The 17,364-nt window shown below is 38.3% G+C and overlaps 1 protein-coding gene across 19 annotated transcripts in view; it reads left to right on the top strand.

Moving 5' to 3' along the window:
- The window catches only part of ppp1r13ba (protein phosphatase 1, regulatory subunit 13Ba), a 42,174-nt gene that overhangs the window by 8,505 nt on the left and 16,305 nt on the right, over nucleotides 1-17,364 (top strand). For 6 of the 19 annotated variants that reach the window (XM_084392743.1, XM_084392755.1, XM_084392747.1 and 3 more), the window contains exons 2-4: nucleotides 4,029-4,176; nucleotides 6,064-6,183; nucleotides 10,018-10,085. In XM_084392743.1, coding sequence (XP_084248869.1) covers nucleotides 4,029-4,176; nucleotides 6,064-6,183; nucleotides 10,018-10,085 — 336 coding nt within the window. Of the gene's footprint in view, nucleotides 1-5; nucleotides 254-4,028; nucleotides 4,177-6,063; nucleotides 6,184-9,674; nucleotides 9,831-10,014; nucleotides 10,086-17,364 lie in introns of those variants that run through there. The other 13 variants (XM_084392753.1, XM_084392750.1, XM_084392737.1 and 10 more) reach the window with 7 other exon arrangements.

The raw sequence follows: 17,364 nt of genomic DNA, 5'->3' as shown, positions 1-17,364 counted from the left end.
TGAGTAGAGCTAAATGGAGTCTTGCTATAGTTGGAATGGATCGCGGATATGATAAATCAAAGGTTGCTATTTCACGCACATGATTGCGGCATGCTGGGATATGCTTGTTTGTTTATTGCACGCTATTGGACAAGTTGTGGTAATTCTGTTGGTTATGACAGAATAATTATCTTCTCTCAGTTTGTAAAAACAAACAAGAAATGTGTACGGAATGGAAGTCTAAGCATTTTGGGGTACGTTGCCTCCTTCCATTGTAAGTACATATCTGTCAATGCTTTTTGTTTGTTTGTTTATACAAATTGAGTTGAAATTATTTTCTGTGGTAATAAAAATGCTATCATTGTATAGAATCTGGAACATTCATTTCTGTTACATGTCAGTGTTTCCCTACACATACAATTTGTGAATATTAATACTTATAACAATGAACTTAATGAGTTTTACAGCATGTGTTAATAAACTTTGTTAATGTTAGTTGATTAAAAAAAAAACATTATTTAATGTTTGTTCATGTTAGTTCGCAGTGCATTAACTAACTTTTGACTTTAAAAATGTATTGTTTAATGTTGAAATTAACATGAACTAAGACTTAGGCTGTAGAAGTATTGCTTTTAACTTTTTAACTTATGTTAACAAAATAACCCTTAATGTAAAGTGTTACATGTCAATCACCTTTTTTCATCATTTAAAGGGATAGTTCACCCCAAAATAAAAATGCTGTCACCATTTACTCACTGTCATGTCGTTCCAAACCATTATGTCTTTTGTTTTTATTCTGTGAAACACAAAAGAAGATATTTTGAGAAGTGTGTTTTTTTTGTTGTCCATACAGTATAATCAAAGACATATTGGTTTAGAGTCATTGTATCGACTAAAAGTTCTTCGTTTGTGTTCCACAGAATAAAGAAAGTCATACAGGTTTTGAATGACATGAGGTCGACAAAATAATGAGAGAATTTACATTTTTGGAAAGGAACTTTCCCTTCAATTCTGTTTGATTTACAATGTTTGTCTTGACTCATGGCTAGAGTCCAGTTATTGAATTGTTATGGAGTGTTAGCATGATTTGACTTTTTTTTTTTTTGGCCCTGGTCTATTTTAATATGAAACCATGTGACAATAAAATTCCAGGCAGCTGTCCAGGTCGGGATTATCCGCTGTCTTCACAGATCACAGCAGCATTTCCCTTTCTGGATTTGTTTGGCTTCAGCCAGCGAAACAGTTTCCTTAGCTCTCTGTAGCCACGCGCTCGCATGTTTGCACCCCGTCCTAATCAGATTATTATAGCTCTGCCCTGTAATCCAACCCTCACAGAATTTCTCTTTCAATCTGGGTCTTGCTTGTTTGGAGGGATTGTGTTACACTTTAGAAGTAAAGCCTTCATTCCTGCCCGGGGTGGGAATTGAATTCAGAAGGATTTATAAGATGTACAGTATTTAAATGTTTGAGTGAAGTGAAGGGAAACTGGATGAAGGATGCATCAATGTGTTTACATTTTATTGGTGACCTGTGTAATAAAATACACACATTACCCAAAATGCCTGGTATGCCTACAGAGGTTTATTTATTACAATCATTCTTACTGCACTGCAAAGTTTATCCAAAATTACAGATTTGTTTTTAAAAATATTTTACATATTAGATTTATTTTAATGAATATTTTTATTTTATTTTCGGGGTGCTTTCTGTCTCTGTCTGTCTGTCTGTCCGTCCATCTATTGTCTGTCTGTCTCTATCTATCTATCTATCTATCTATATGTCTGTCTGTCTGTCTGTCTGTCTGTCTGTCTCTGTCTATCTATCTATCTATCTATCTGTCTGTCTGTCTGTCTGTCTGTCTGTCTGTCTGTCTGTCTGTCTGTCTGTCTATCTATCTATCTATCTATCTATCTATCTATCTATCTATCTATCTATCTATCTATCTATCTATCTATCTATCTATCTATCTATCTATCTATCTATCTATCTATCTATCTATCTATCTATCTATCTATCTATCTATCTATCTGTCTGTGTGTTCATCTATCTATCTATCTATCTATCTATCTATCTATCTATCTATCTATCTATCTATCTGTCTGTGTGTTCATCTATCGTCTGTCTGTCTGTCTGTCTGTCCGGCTATCGTCTTTCTATCTGTCTGCCTCTATCTATCTATCTATCTATCTATCTATCTATCTATCTATCTATCTATCTATCTATCTATCTATCTATCTATCTATCTATCTATCTATCTATCTATCTGTCTGTCTGTCTGTCTGTCTGTCCGTCCGTCCGTCCGTCCGTCCGTCCGTCCGTCTGTCTATCTTTCTATCTATCTATCTCTATCTGTCTGTCTGTCTGTCTGTCTGTCTGTCTGTCTGTCTGTCTATCTATCTGTCTGTCTGTCCATCTATCGTATATCTGTCTGTCTGTCTGTCTATCTATCTATCTGTATCTATCTATCTATCTATCTATCTATCTATCTATCTATCTATCTATCTATCTATCTATCCATCTGTCTGTCTGTCTGTCTGTCTGTCTATCTATCGTCTGTCTGTCAATCTATCGTCTTTCTATCTGTCTTCCTCTGTCTATCTATCTATCTATCTATCTATCTATCTATCTATCTATCTATCTATCTATCTATCTATCTATCTATCTATCTATCTATCTATCTATCTGTCTGTCTGTCTGTCTGTCTGTCTATCGTCTATCTGTCTGTCTGTCTGTCTATCTATCTATCTATCTATCTATCTGTATCTATCTATCTGTCTGTCTATCTGTCTGTCTGTCTGTCTATCTATCGTCTGTCTGTCCATCTATCGTCTGTCTGTCTTTCTATCTATCTATCTATCTATCTATCTATCTATCTATCTATCTATCTATCTATCTATCTATCTATCTATCTATCTATCTATCTATCTGTCTGTCTGTCTGTCTGTCTGTCTGTCCATCTATCGTCTTTCTGTCTGTCCATCTATCGTCTGTCTGTCTATCTGTCTATCCGTCTATCTGTCTGTCTGTCTGTCTGTCTGTCCATCTATCATCTGTCTGTCCATCTATCGTCTGTCTGTCCATCTATCGTCTGTCTGTCTTTCTATCTATCTATCTATCTATCTATCTATCTATCTATCTATCTATCTATCTATCTATCTATCTATCTATCTATCTATCTATCTATCTATCTGTCTGTCTGTCTGTCTGTCTGTCTGTCTGTCTGTCCATCTATCGTCTTTCTATCTGTCTGTCTCTGTTTATCTATCTATCTATCTATCTATCTATCTATCTATCTGTCTGTCTGTCTGTCCATCTATCGTCTGTCTGTCTGTCTATCTATCTGTCTGTCCATCTATCGTCTTTCTATCTGTCTGTCTCTGTCTATCTATCTATCTATCTATCTATCTTTCTGTCTGTCTGTCTGTCTGTCTATCTGTCTGTCCATCTATCGTCTTTCTATCTGTCTGTCTCTGTCTATCTATCTATCTGTCTGTCTGTCTGTCTGTCTATCTGTCTGTCCATCTATCGTCTTTCTATCTGTCTGTCTCTGTCTATCTATCTATCTGTCTGTCTGTCTGTCTGTCTGTCTGTCTATCTATCTGTCTGTCCATCTATTGTGTCTGTCTTTCTATCTATCTATCTGTCTATCTGTCTGTCTGTCTGTCTGTCTGTCTGTCCATCTATCGTCTGTCTGTCTGTCTATCTATCTGCCTATCTGGCTGTGTTGTCCTTCCTGAAGGTTCTTTCAATATGTTTTGGTATGTGGGAGATAATAGAACTGGCATAATGATAATTGGCAGTGTATAGAATAAACATGCAATTCCCTTGATTTCAGCTCAGATTTTGAATGTCTTTTATTTAGCTCTCATCCGTCTTTGCAACTGACACTCGTTTGATGAGACGGTTGTGGTGCAGACCACTGGGAAAGTTAATGTAAACAGTTTGAGAATTATAGCAAGGCAGGGAAAGATTAAGGAGAAGCCCACACAGTCAAAAATGAGAGGCTACAAGTTTACTAAAAGACAGATGTTATTGTTTCCTCTTTACAGATGATTCTGACTGTATTTCTGAGTGATAATCAACAGTTGCTGACCGAGGTGCCCATTACTCCAGAGACGCTCTGTAAGGATGTGGTGGAGTTCTGTAAGGAGGCTGGGGAGAGCGGCTGCCACCTCGCTGAGGTCTGGAGAGGCAAAGGTACGAGTCTGCGGCACATAAACGCTTTTTTAATTAAAGGAATCGTTTTATTCAGCAAGGATGCATTAAATTGACCAAAAGTGACATAAGACATTTATAATGTAACAAAAGATTTCTATTTCAAATAAACACTGTTCTTTTGAACTTTCTATTCATCAAAGAATCCTGAGTGAAATAATGTATCACGGTTTCCACATTATTAATGCTGTTTTCATTGATAAGAAATGTTTCTTGAGGAACATTTCTGAAGGATCATGTGACTGAAAACTGGAGTAATGATGCTGAAAATTCAGCTTTGATCACAGGAATTAAAATAGAAAACTTTTATTTTAAATTGTAAGAATATTACACAGTTTACTGTATTTTTGATCAAATAAATGCAGCCTTGTTGATCATAAGAGTTTTTCAAAAACAAAATCTTACTGACCCCAAAAGTTTGAACAGTAAGGGTATTTTACCTCAAATACCAAGTTGAAATATAAATTGTCTATGTGGCTTTTGGTTGACTTTAGGCAATATAAAACAATCAGCATAAAGTCTGGTCCACTTTTCATCTTTTTCTGTCCAAGAACCACTTTATTAATGCAGAAAGAAGTCATCTGGACTAGTATATACTGTTTGGATTAGCTTGTAAGTGTTAGCATCTGGCTAAATTAATTACATTCGAATGCATTAATTCAATCTGAAAAGTTGAAAGAGAACCGCAACAAACTCCTCTTACGAAGCGCAATGCGTTGTGGCCTATATTAGCTGAAAGAACATACATGAATGCATACTTGGAAAATCTGCAAGAATTAGTATACAATCCAGGCACCTTTAACATTCTTTTTTTAATCTCACATAGGATTTTGGATGGATAGTAGGCAAATCTGGATACAGCATTTTTATATTTTATATTTTAAACCTTATATGAATTGCTTATTTTTAGAAACATGGTTCAACTTTGTTTCCCTGATTTAAAAAAAAATCTATGCACCCTGAATCCCATAAAAATGGCTGAAGACCATCCAATCAGATTGGATTAAAATTTTTAGTTCTTTAACTGAAATATTTTTATGTCAGTTAGTTGCCAAGGCCACATTTATAACTTCTAATAGTTTTTTAAGTTTAAGTTTTTCATCTTATACTTTATTTACTTTTTACTTTTCGTCTAATATTTGATTTAAGCTTTATTATCGTATAATGAGGGGTCTGTAGGCATGCCGTCTGAAGCTGAGACTAGTGTTGATTCAACATTACACAGTACTCTAAAATTATATAGTACTTTCTAGTCTAGTCTCATGAGTCACCACTGTTTTCAACTCTTTTGAAAATCAAGGATTGTTCTTCAGTCAGTGGAACTAGACTCATGCCATATGTGCTGCGTAGGTTTTCTTCATGCTCCGCTCAATATGGCTGACAGATACAGATGTATTGCTCAGCTCTTTTACATCACTAAATAGCACTGAATGGAAACGTTCATGGACCAGATCCCACAGAGAAAGCAGCGCTGTCCATCACATAACAATGACACCCTTGTCAGAGTTTGTCCTAGACAGTGGGTGGTTGAATGTGGGACAGAACGTCTCAGGGTCTGGGCTGCAGCCTCTAGGTTTGTTTACATGGCTCTTGTGGGCCTGTTATTCCAGTGTCCTACAGATGGCACGCGGCCCGCACTGTCAAAGACAGGAAAGATAGCCTTCAGCAAGGATAGCCAGACCTTTTTCATCTGGACGTGACACCATGCTTTGCTATGGGGCTGTTGTGTAATTTTCCTTTTGAAGTTTTCATACCATGTGGACTAGATTAAAATAGAGATGTATTGTAACAGTTTTGACATTGACGTCCTCTCTGCTAAGTGTAGAGTACAGGGTTTTAGACAACGAGTGTCTGTGTTCTTATTCGCAGAGAGAGCGATCCCTTTTGATCAGCTGATGTTCGAGCACCTCCACAAATGGGGTCAGAGGAGACAGGAAGTGAAGTTCTACCTGCGGCACGAGGAGTCTCTCATTGCAAACTTTTCTCAAGGTGCGTAAAACTGACGCAAGCCTGGCCACGACCACGACAGGGTATTTTTGTTGAATGCATGGTTTCTATTACCATTCAAAACTTTGTGGTTCTTAACATGCTTTTATGGTTTCAAAATAAGTCTCTTATGCTCACTAAGGTTGGAATTATTTGATCAATATACAGTAATATTGTGATTTAATATTATAGTTGTCTAACTGAATATATTCAATGTCACATGATCCTTCAGAAATCATTCTAATATGCTGATTTGATGCTCAAGAAACATTTCTTATTATTATCAATCTTGAAAACAGTTGTGCTGCTTAATATTTTTGTGGAAATCGTGATGCATTTCTTTGAGGATTCTTTGATGAATAAAAGTTCAGAAGAACAGGATTTATTTGAAACGATAATCTTTTGTAATGTTATAAATATCATTACTGTACTTTTAATTATTTAATGTGTCATTGCAGAATAAAATAACCCCTTACTGACCCCAAACTTTTAAACAGTAGTTTATACTAATATCAAACTATTATATCGTATTAAATCAAATATGGTCTAATTGGCTATGATTTTGTCAAGTTTATGGCATAAATACAGTGAGGAAAATAAGTATTTGAACACCCTACTATTTTGCAAGTTCTCCCACTTAGAAATCATGGAGAGGTCTGAAATTGTCATCGTAGGTGCATGTCCACTGTGAGAGACATAATCTAAAAAAAAAAATCCAGAAATCACAATGTATGATTTTTTAACCATTTATTTGTATGATACAGCTGCAAATAAGTATTTGAACACCTGAGAAAATCAATGTTAATATTTGGTACAGTAGCCTTTGTTTGCAATTACAGAGGTCAAACGTTTCCTGTAGTTTTTCACCAGGTTTGCACACACTGCAGGAGGGATTTTGGCCCACTCCTCCACACAGATCTTCTCTAGATCAGTCAGGTTTCTGGGCTGTCGCTGAGAAACACGGAGTTTGAGCTCCCTCCAAAGATTCTCTATTGGGTTTAGGTCTGGAGACTGGCTAGGCCACGCCAGAACCTTGATATGCTTCTTACAGAGCCACTCCTTGGTTATCCTGGCTGTGTGCTTCGGGTCATTGTCATGTTGGAAGACCCAGCCTCGACCCATCTTCAATGCTCTAACTGAGGGAAGGAGGTTGTTCCCCAAAATCTCGCAATACATGGCCCTGGTCATCCTCTCCTTAATACAGTGCAGTCGCCCTGTCCCATGTGCAGAAAAACACCCCCAAAGCATGATGCTACCACCCCCATGCTTCACAGTAGGGATGGTGTTCTTGGGATGGTACTCATCATTCTTCTTCCTCCAAACACGTTTAGTGGAATTATGACCAAAAAGTTCTATTTTGGTCTCATCTGACCACATGACTTTCTCCCATGACTCCTCTGGATCATCCAAATGGTCATTGGCAAACTTAAGACGGGCCTTGACATGTGCTGGTTTAAGCAGGGGAACCTTCCGTGCCATGCATGATTTCAAACCATGACGTCTTAGTGTATTACCAACAGTAACCTTGGAAACGGTGGTCCCAGCTCTTTTCAGGTCATTGACCAGCTCCTCCCGTGTAGTTCTGGGCTGATTTCTCACCTTTCTTAGGATCATTGAGACCCCACGAGGTGAGATCTTGCATGGAGCCCCAGTCCGAGGGAGACTGACAGTCATGTTTAGCTTCTTCCATTTTCTAATGATTGCTCCAACAGTGGACCTTTTTTCACCAAACTGCTTGACAATTTCCCAGTAGCCCTTTCCAGCCTTGTGGAGGTGTACAATTTTGTCTCTAGTGTCTTTGGACAGCTCTTTGGTCTTGGCCATGTTAGTAGTTGGATTCTTACTGATTGTATGGGGTGGACAGGTGTCTTTATGCAGCTAACGACCTCAAACAGGTGCATCTAATTTAGGATAATAAATGGAGTGGAGGTGGACATTTTAAAGGCAGACTAACAGGTCTTTGAGGGTCAGAATTCTAGCTGATAGACAGGTGTTCAAATACTTATTTGCAGCTGTATCATACAAATAAATAGTTAAAAAATCATACATTGTGATTTCTGGATTTTTTTTTTTGATTATGTCTCTCACAGTGGACATGCACCTACGATGACAATTTCAGACTCCTCCATGATTTCTAAGTGGGAGAACTTGCAAAATAGCAGGGTGTTCAAATACTTATTTTCCTCACTGTATAAGATTTAGCTTTAGAACCAGTTATCACATACTTGTTAAATTATATTACTTATCAGCTTAAGCTAAATTTATAAATGGGACTCGCTATGTGGTCAGTGAATCATATATCAATCAAGTTTAGAGAGCATGTTTGCTTATTTCCTATTAAAGTTGCGATAGTCTTTTCTTCCCTATTGTGACGTATATTGGAGTGAAACGGCTTCTTGAACAAGAAAAAATGTAGGGCGGGACTTGATTTTGTCCATCGTGAATTGATTGGATGGTTGGTGGTTTGCTATTGGCTTATCTAATGTGGGCGACAGGTTGTCCCGTCCTCACGCCATCCTCAGAAAAGAGAAGAGAAGAGATGTTGTTGAAAGAGGGAGGGAAAGTTATTTTGTTTAAAGATCATGAGATTACACATGGATAAAAAACAAAGTATGTGCACGGATAAATTATTTATAATAAATACTGCAATAAAACATTTACATTTTTAGTACATCGTTGTTGTGTGAGCGTACCCTCAAATACATGGCTAAATGAGGAACCAAACAGGACTCAATAATTGAACATATATTGAAATATTGAACATAATTAATTAACCAATGAGTAGCAATAGAAACCAACTAGCAACTGGAACAAAGAAAACACTGGAACCAAAGAAAAAACAACATAAGAGTCCACACATAACATAACCTTTACAGTCTTTGCATCTGCATAGAAAACTGGAAAAACACTCAAAATGATCAAATGAAATTGAATCATTTTGAGTGCAAACCATCCTTAAAGACGGATTTTTTTTTTTTTTTTTTTTAAATATTATGATTATAAATAAAATAAGAAATATATTGTAATAATGTTATTATACTGTAAAATAAAACATGTTTAATAAAATGTAATAAAATATTGTAATATTTTTTAGTACAACTGTAAAACTACAATACTAATATTTACATTCTAATTTCTTCAATCTCAAACCATCAAGCTTAATAAAAAAAAATTATTAAATTTTTTTTTTTAATAACAATGCACGAAAACCACACTTTAGCCACCTTGTAGTAACGCCCTGGCAACATTGTGGCAGTAAGTTTTGCATGGAAAGCAGCACTCGCGTGCGAAAATGTATAAATCTAGTTCATCGTATCACGATATTCTAAATTAGTCTGTGAGAGCAGAGGGCGGTCAGTGGGATTGTGTACAGACCTATCAGAGGCGGCGCGGTCCAAGAAGGTCTAGGTATTTCCAGAGCCTCTGACAGGATTACACATAATAACACAGCCCTGGATTTAGAGAATTAAGCCCCTGCTTATTTATAGATGGCAGAGCTGAGAGTGCTGGTTAAACAAAGACTCACAAAAGAGAAATGGCTGGAGGTTGGTAAACGTTGTCAAACAACCTACAGTCTCGGCAAAGAGTAATCAGGGTTAATATGCCAGCCAAAATCCCACTGCTGGATCACATGCTCATTAGATGGAAAGGTATCCTTTTCCTTCGTTTTTCAGCTATACGCATGAGCCATGTTTTATTATTTTAATGTTTTGTTGATATAAAAATGCCCCCTGTCCAGTAGCACTGTATATGCTTGGGATATTTTTGCACTCTGCAACCGTTTTGACTTTGTCCAAGTGCACGGCTGATGATATAATCTTGTTTTATTCCCAGCAGGAAGTCAGACTTCAGATCAGGCCGACAGGAAGAGCAGGGGGAACTCGGACAAGCCCTGCGAGAATGGGGTACGTTCACATTCACGCTGTTCTCAGTCACACGTCCCTTCTGCGCTGTTTAAGGCTCGAAATGAGGGCCACTCACTGATGCTTCCCATTACGGTGAAACTGTCTAGCCAAAACACAAGTTCGGCACTTAAGTGACCCCTCACAGGTCACTCTCTGTGCATTACATGTGTGTTTCTCTGTAGTGTTCATGTTTCAAGCCGTAAAAGGACTCTTTTGAGCTAATGGACCTTACGCCTGTTGCACTTTTTTGAGCAAATTATACACTAATTTGTGCATGTGCTTTCTTCGAACGTGCACAGTTGACAAGATAATGAATTTTGGATGCATTGTCTGTTGTCATATTGCCCTTGATGTTGAAAGCACAGGCATTTCACTGCACACTGTAATAGACTTTCACCCTTTACATAACATGGGCTCATTATAAAATGTAATTATGGAAAACTTTGAATACTAGTCTTTAATTTACATTTACTCAACATTAATACGACACTTTTCGTTAAGTGTGTGTGCGGCCACATCTTAAAGCTCTGGAGGAATACAGTTGTTTATAGGTTTTCTATCTCTTCAAATTTAATTAGCATATGTTGTTTGACTAGTATAATTTCAGTTGGACTGAAGACAAAATATTGTTTAATCCAAATGGTCAAATTTACATTTACAAGTGCGAGTATAATAGCTAGAAGGGCAAGATTTATAGTAAATGTTGGTCTTTTCCTCACATACAGCTATGGCTTTAGAACAGTCTTATTTTAGTATTATTTATATACTATTATAGTTTTTATTAATATTTTGAATTAGCTTTTATTTTTCTATTTTCAGATCAAATCAAATTTTATTCATGTTGTTATGGTCTTTGTCATTTTTATTAGTTTTTTTAGCTTCAACCAGCCTATTTCATTTTATTTCTAATTTTCATTTAAGTTTTTTATTTAATATTTGTATCTAATATTTATATTTTAATGGTTCATAATCTGAAACATTTTCAATGGTTTTAGTTTTGGTTTCAGTTGGTTTTCAGTTTGGTATCATTAAGTCGTCATGAAATCAAAATTGACCCTATTTACTTTGTTAGCGCACATTACTAGTCTTAGTAGTAATGAGTATTCAAAGTATTAATCCGTGCAAGTTAATACACTGAAAAAAATTGTTTGTCGGGTTTAATCAAAATCCGAAAATTTGCTTCTGCTCTGAATGGCGTTCCCTCTCTGATGACGTCAGTTTGACGGCTTGGTTTGAATATCCTTAACCACTTCCCTCCAACCATCAGTATGAGCGAGGGATGACCATTTAGGAGGTGCGTTTCACTTGTAAATACATCATTCACAACACTGAAATAAAGTCGGTTGCAACTTCCAGTTCATGAGGACTTTAACAATGCTTCAGTAGATTTGGAACATAGTGTATGAAATTGTAGGCTAAAGAAAGTTGTTCAGTTTTGGAACAGTTGAGTAAATGCTGACAGAATTTACATTTTTGGGTGAACCGTTCCTCTTAGGAATCAGTTCTGACTGTTGCCATTCAATTATGGTCCACATGTAAGGCTCCAGTTGGAAGTTAGAAGTTGAAAGCTTCGCAGCAGGGATCTTGTGTGCAATGTGCTGATAAGCTCCAGTCCCACACCACAGTCATTTGCAGCGAAATGGTTCACGTGGCGGACACAGGAAGTGTTAGAGAAACCTAGTTTCCGTTTGCTTGCTATTCGACTCCATATGTCTGTCTTTGATACTGATAATGCTTTTAAAAAAGAGGCGTTCTACATTCTACATTCCTCTGTAAGTATCCATGTCAGTATTTTAAAGAGGCCGTATTATGCCCTTTTAAGTCTTGATTTAGTTTTTTGGGTTTACTAGAATAGGTTTTCACCCTTGAATGGTCAAAAAACACATTATTTTTCATACATTTTTTTAATTGTTGCAGCACCTTTCTTCCCCGTCTCTCTGTAATGCTTTGTTTAGCTCTATGAAGCCCCACCTTCCAAAAAGTGCAGTGTGCTCTGATTGGTCAGCTGGACCAGTGAGTTGTGATTGGTCAACTGCTTTGAGCGTGTTTTGAGAAATGTCACGCCCCTTTCCATAACCATGACTTTCAGTTTCCCAGGTGTAAACACTAACACCTAAATATGCCGACAACACAACTCAACCATGCCTCAATTTTTTTTCCCGTATGCCTTAAAGGGGAACTATGCAGTTTTTTTTTAGCTTGATTTACCTTAACTGAACAGCTTCGGAGTCATTGGAATGGTTATATGACTTTTTTCGGGTTGAATGGTGGCCGTCTTGCTTCCCCCTAGTGCCTTTGAGCAGAAAAACCACCCTTGCAACTTTGGGCCGGCGGGAGGAAGTATCGCGTGATACCAGGTCTCGCGATGTAACGAATTGCTTTACGGCACTCCACACATACATTTATATGCTAGTCTTCTGTGTATCATACATACCTCAGTGGACATGGCTCCGTGCGTTGGCCAGCTTCTTTGAAAACAAATGCACATGACCAGCGGGAGAAGATGGGAGGGGGAAGAGTCGCCAACGAGTTTTTACGACAGTGTTGTCAAATATCTATTCCGAAGCTGTAGGGGGAGCTCTATAGAGAAACCTGCGAGCAAAAAGCGAAGAAATTGCCAAAACTACATAGCGCCACTTTAAGCGAATATTGTGATGTATACGTTCAAGAAAAAGCGACTACAATCGAAGCGTTTCAGGGAGTTCCGAAACAGTGCTTACTGATATAGACAATATCTCCTTTTGGAGTGAACTTCGTGCTTGTAACTTTGCAGACATTTTTCATGCTCAAACAGCATCATTACACACTAAAGAAAATGTAAAAATGCATGATAGATCCTCTTTAAGAAAAATCATTAAGGCTGTAATCATAAAACGCTTAAAGGCGCACAGCTATTGAACAGGTGGTCATTGGGAGCTTCCCAGCATCACCGGTTATGTTATAAATGAGTGACACACTCACTGCGGCATCCTGATATGCGGCCCTCCCCGCGTCCCATAATGCAGCTGTTATTAGAGATAATCTAGGCAGCTGGGCTTCTCTTTCAGGCAGTATCATATGATGATATTTTAATTACATCCGGCCAATAAACTTTAGGACTTCTGAACTCCTGCGCTGGCCTGATTGTATACTCTTACTCTAAAACTGTCAGCGTAATATGCAAGTCTGCAAGTGTGCTCCACTTTAAACCAGGTCAAAGGGCCAGAAGGCAAAATATATAGCTGCATGTTCAGCACACCAAAAATCTCTCCCTCCCCTTGATAATACAGGCGAGCAGCTGAGAATGACTGTGTACATTGTACATTTGACAGTCATGTACTATCTTGATATAGTCTGATGCTGTTTCTTTCAGGGTCAGAATACATCAGACTTTATTCAGGATGTCTTAGATCATTATGCACATGTCAACAGCATGTAAACCACATATTTGGCATTGCTTGCATCTATTTGCAGAGAGCTAAGATGGATGCTACCGTTCAAATATTTGGGATTGGTATGATTTTTAAAGGGGTGGTTGAATATGATTTCACTTTTCTAACTTTAGTTAGTGTGTAATGTTGCTGTTTGAGCATAAACAACATCTGCAAAGTTACAACACTCAAAGTTCAAAGCAAAGGGAGATGTTTTCTTTTAAAGAAATTGCTTTTTAAGGACTACAACAAACGGCACGACATTCCTCCCGGGTTAGTGGCATCACCAACCCTAAAATTTACAAAAATCCCACCCCCGGGAATGCGTTTTATAGATTATCAAGACAGAATATGCTTATCAATGACTAGAAGATAACTACACATAAGCTACATAAATTCACCAACTAACCATTCAGAAATGTTGTCTACATGTTTTCACTTCTTCTTGAGTCTCTCCATCATTGTCTGACTTTGGTTTGAACATAAAAGGCTAAAAGTTTGTGAAATTTCCAGTGCATGTCTGTGTGAGGTAAAAGGACACAAGCTCTTGAAGCTCCGCCCTCTGTGCCGGGAGCAGCAGCTCATTTGCATTTAAAAGAACACAAAACGGTGCGTTTTTGCTCACCCTCAAAAAGTGGCAACTTTAACATGCTATATAAGAATATCTGTGGGGTATTTTGAGCTAAAACTTCACATACATACTCTGGGGACATCAAAGACTTCATACCACCATCAAAGACATTATACCACCCCTTTAATGTTTTTTTTTTTTCAGGATTCTTTGATGAATATACATTTTTTATGGTTTTTAATTTTAGATAACTCATCTGCGAATGGCATCTAACAACAAAATGAACTGTGGTTGGTCTCTTTTACATTTACTTGAAGTTAATCTCTGACTGACTAAGTGGGCGATTCTTGGCCAGAATAAGCTGCAATCTGGACAAGACTTTTATGCTGTTAGTTAAAAGTTCTGGCAATGCAGGAATATAAAAATATCTTTCATCAGGCACGTTGTTGGTTGTCAGGCTTGGTTTTAAGCTTTGTCTCTGAGCTCACAGACCTTGCCCCGCTCTGATATCACTATCATTGACCTTCACTCTCTCCTTTTCTGCCTCTAGATGCTCCTGTAACGTTCCCTGTGATGATGCCATTTCGGTCGCGCTGTGCTTCCTGCACCCAGCAGATAAAACTTTATTAGATAATCAAAATTCACCGTAAAATGCGATTAGGAGTTCTGCGGGAATGCAAATGCTTCGTCCGTAGAGATGAATGCTTAGCCTTTGAAAGTTCCCAAAGATCTGTGCATGTTGTCCCTAAGGGTGCTCTGCATAGTCATGAAAGAGCAATGTGTTCCTGCCTAAATGCAGCAGAAAAAATAAACGAATGCTGTGAATCAAAGTGTCATTGCATTTGAAGACAGCATTAGGAACATGTTCTAAAGGTAGGGACACACCAAACCGACGCTAAAGAACTAGTGCTGATGAAACCCGACTGTGTTGTTGCCTAGCGTCGGGGCAAAAACACTGCACTTGAACGTCAACATGCGCCTTCTGCGCCTGCGTGTAAATGAGACTGTCAATTTCTGCAGATACATTCGTAAAGAAAGCAGCGCGTGCTTGCAGTTTTGAATATCAATCCTGCTGATCACTTTCTTTATTCCACTCCGCTCATGTTAATATTACAATTTTCACCAAGGAACACTCAGGTAAGATGACGTAAAATTAAAACAGCCTTCTATCTGTACCGGTTTGGTTTATTTGCTTGCTGTTTTGCTATTATTCTCGTGCACTGACTAATTCACTTAGCTGAACAGCCAATCAGAACAGTTCTCTCTTTCACTGACGGCCTGACACCAATTCTACATGCTGAATCGGCCCAAAAAACCCTGATGGTGTCCGACTAGAGCCAATGGTGCAGAACACACCGGAAAAAAATACGTCGACCAACGCTCAAAAACGGCCCGACGGCCAATCATGTGTCCCGGACTTAAAGGTATAGCAGAGGATTTTCTTTTTCCGGGTGGATCATCAAGACTATTGGTCCTCCTAAGTGTCAATCATTCTGGTGATATGACACTTAAGGCCGTCATACGTGCTCGTGCACACGATTCACACGATGGCGTGCGCTCAAAACACAGGTTGGGCTTCCCACTGATGCCTCAGTCGCGAAGTTTCTACTTGACAGGTAAAGTTTGGCATGCAATTTGGAGAAATCCATTTAAAATCACTGCTAGTAAAAGTTAATGTAAGCTATGATTAGCTCGTGCATGCTCTCTCGTGCACACGTTTAATAGGCGTTCCCTTTCGGGAGCAGGTAGAGTGTTGCGCATGTGCATTTTTTCAAAAAGTGGAGAGGGCGGTTCTTTTCTAAAATTCGGGAAAATCCTCCGCTATACCTTTAAGGGTGTGTTCAAACTTGGCAGGTTTGGTGCGATTGCTCTTTTTAGTGCGATTCATTTGAATAAGTGTGAACGCTGCTATCTGAACACTGGTGTGCTCCAAACAAGTGGACTGAGACTCCGAAGCGAACCAGGATTAAGGGTGTGTTCACACTTATAGTTCGATTCTCTTGAGTCTTTTGGTCCGGACCAAAAAAGATACATTTAGTCCTGGTTATCTTAGCGTTCACAGCACACTGTCACTGACTGAACCTAAAGATACAAAACAAATTAGGCTTTTATGACGTATATTTTGCGACGGAACTTGATTAACATCCAAAACAATGTTGTGTGCTTGCTTGGCTAAATGCAGAATATGTGCGTATATATGATGGTATATGATGGCGCTGACAACTCGTGAAGAGCTTCTAAAATGTGTAAAGGAGTCAAAACAGCAGCAGGAATCCCTCAGTCACACACTCAAACAAAGACACGCTGCAAGGAGACGCAGTTCTGATGCCTGTACCAAACTGTGAAGGGAAACGTAGCTCCTATGATGAGAAAAAACAGGTATGCTTGAGCATTCTGTCCTTTTAGGGTCGCATCTTGTGACATCATGTCCTGTTTTTGGTTCGTTTTGCGTTCATATTTCAGTCGAACTGCACCAGAGTTGGTTTGGAAGAGGACCGAGTCCCGTCTTTCAGGGTCTCGGTTCCTTTGTTTGATGTGCACCAGGGTTCGGATGGCAGCGTTCACACTTATTCAAATGAACCGCACTAACAGAGCAATCAGGGTTCGTTTTAATCGAACCAAACATGCCAAGTGTTAACACACCCTAAATGTAACATTTTTATTTTGGTTCATAAAGAAAACCAAGAGAACCGTACTAAAAGTGTGAACACAACCTAACTTGTCACGTACAGTAGCTAAGCAAGTGCTGGTTTTCCTTTAGGACCTAGATTTTACATTGAGTTGTGACCCAAAACAGAACTGAAATCATATAAATTTGAACAAAAAGTCCTCAAATTTCAGTTGATTTATGTAATTATGCACAATTATATGCTTGCATTCAAAATTACAGCTTTCCATGACCTATCAGAACAGACCTGCAACCCAATTTTTGTCATTACCCGCCAGATGATAACCACTTATTTAGTGGACTCTTTTATCTAGAACCAATCACAGTGCATCAACTGTAGGAACAGTCCCACTGCTGAAAGCTTAGATGCTTTGTTCAGAACTATTATCATGCATCTTATGGATTGCACCTTATTTGTACGGTTGTTCTTTTTTTCCGAACGTCTGTTTTGGCAGAAGAAAATCATTGCTTTAAAGAACGTTGTTCTCTGATGCATATTGTTCTGTGTACGCTGAAGTTGAGAGCACAGATTTTGGCCTGTGGCACTGGCTGTGTTTTTCAGCATATGGCCATATGAAGGTCAGTCATGACGAGTGACTGTGGTCAGTACTAAGAGCTATTAAAATACCG

The sequence above is a fragment of the Rutilus rutilus genome (genome assembly GCF_951802725.1).
Source record: "Rutilus rutilus genome assembly, chromosome: 21".
In the NCBI taxonomy this organism is placed as follows: Eukaryota; Metazoa; Chordata; class Actinopteri; order Cypriniformes; family Leuciscidae; genus Rutilus; species Rutilus rutilus.
Note: the sequence above shows the minus strand (reverse complement) of the source record. Positions and strands in the feature narration are given on the sequence as shown.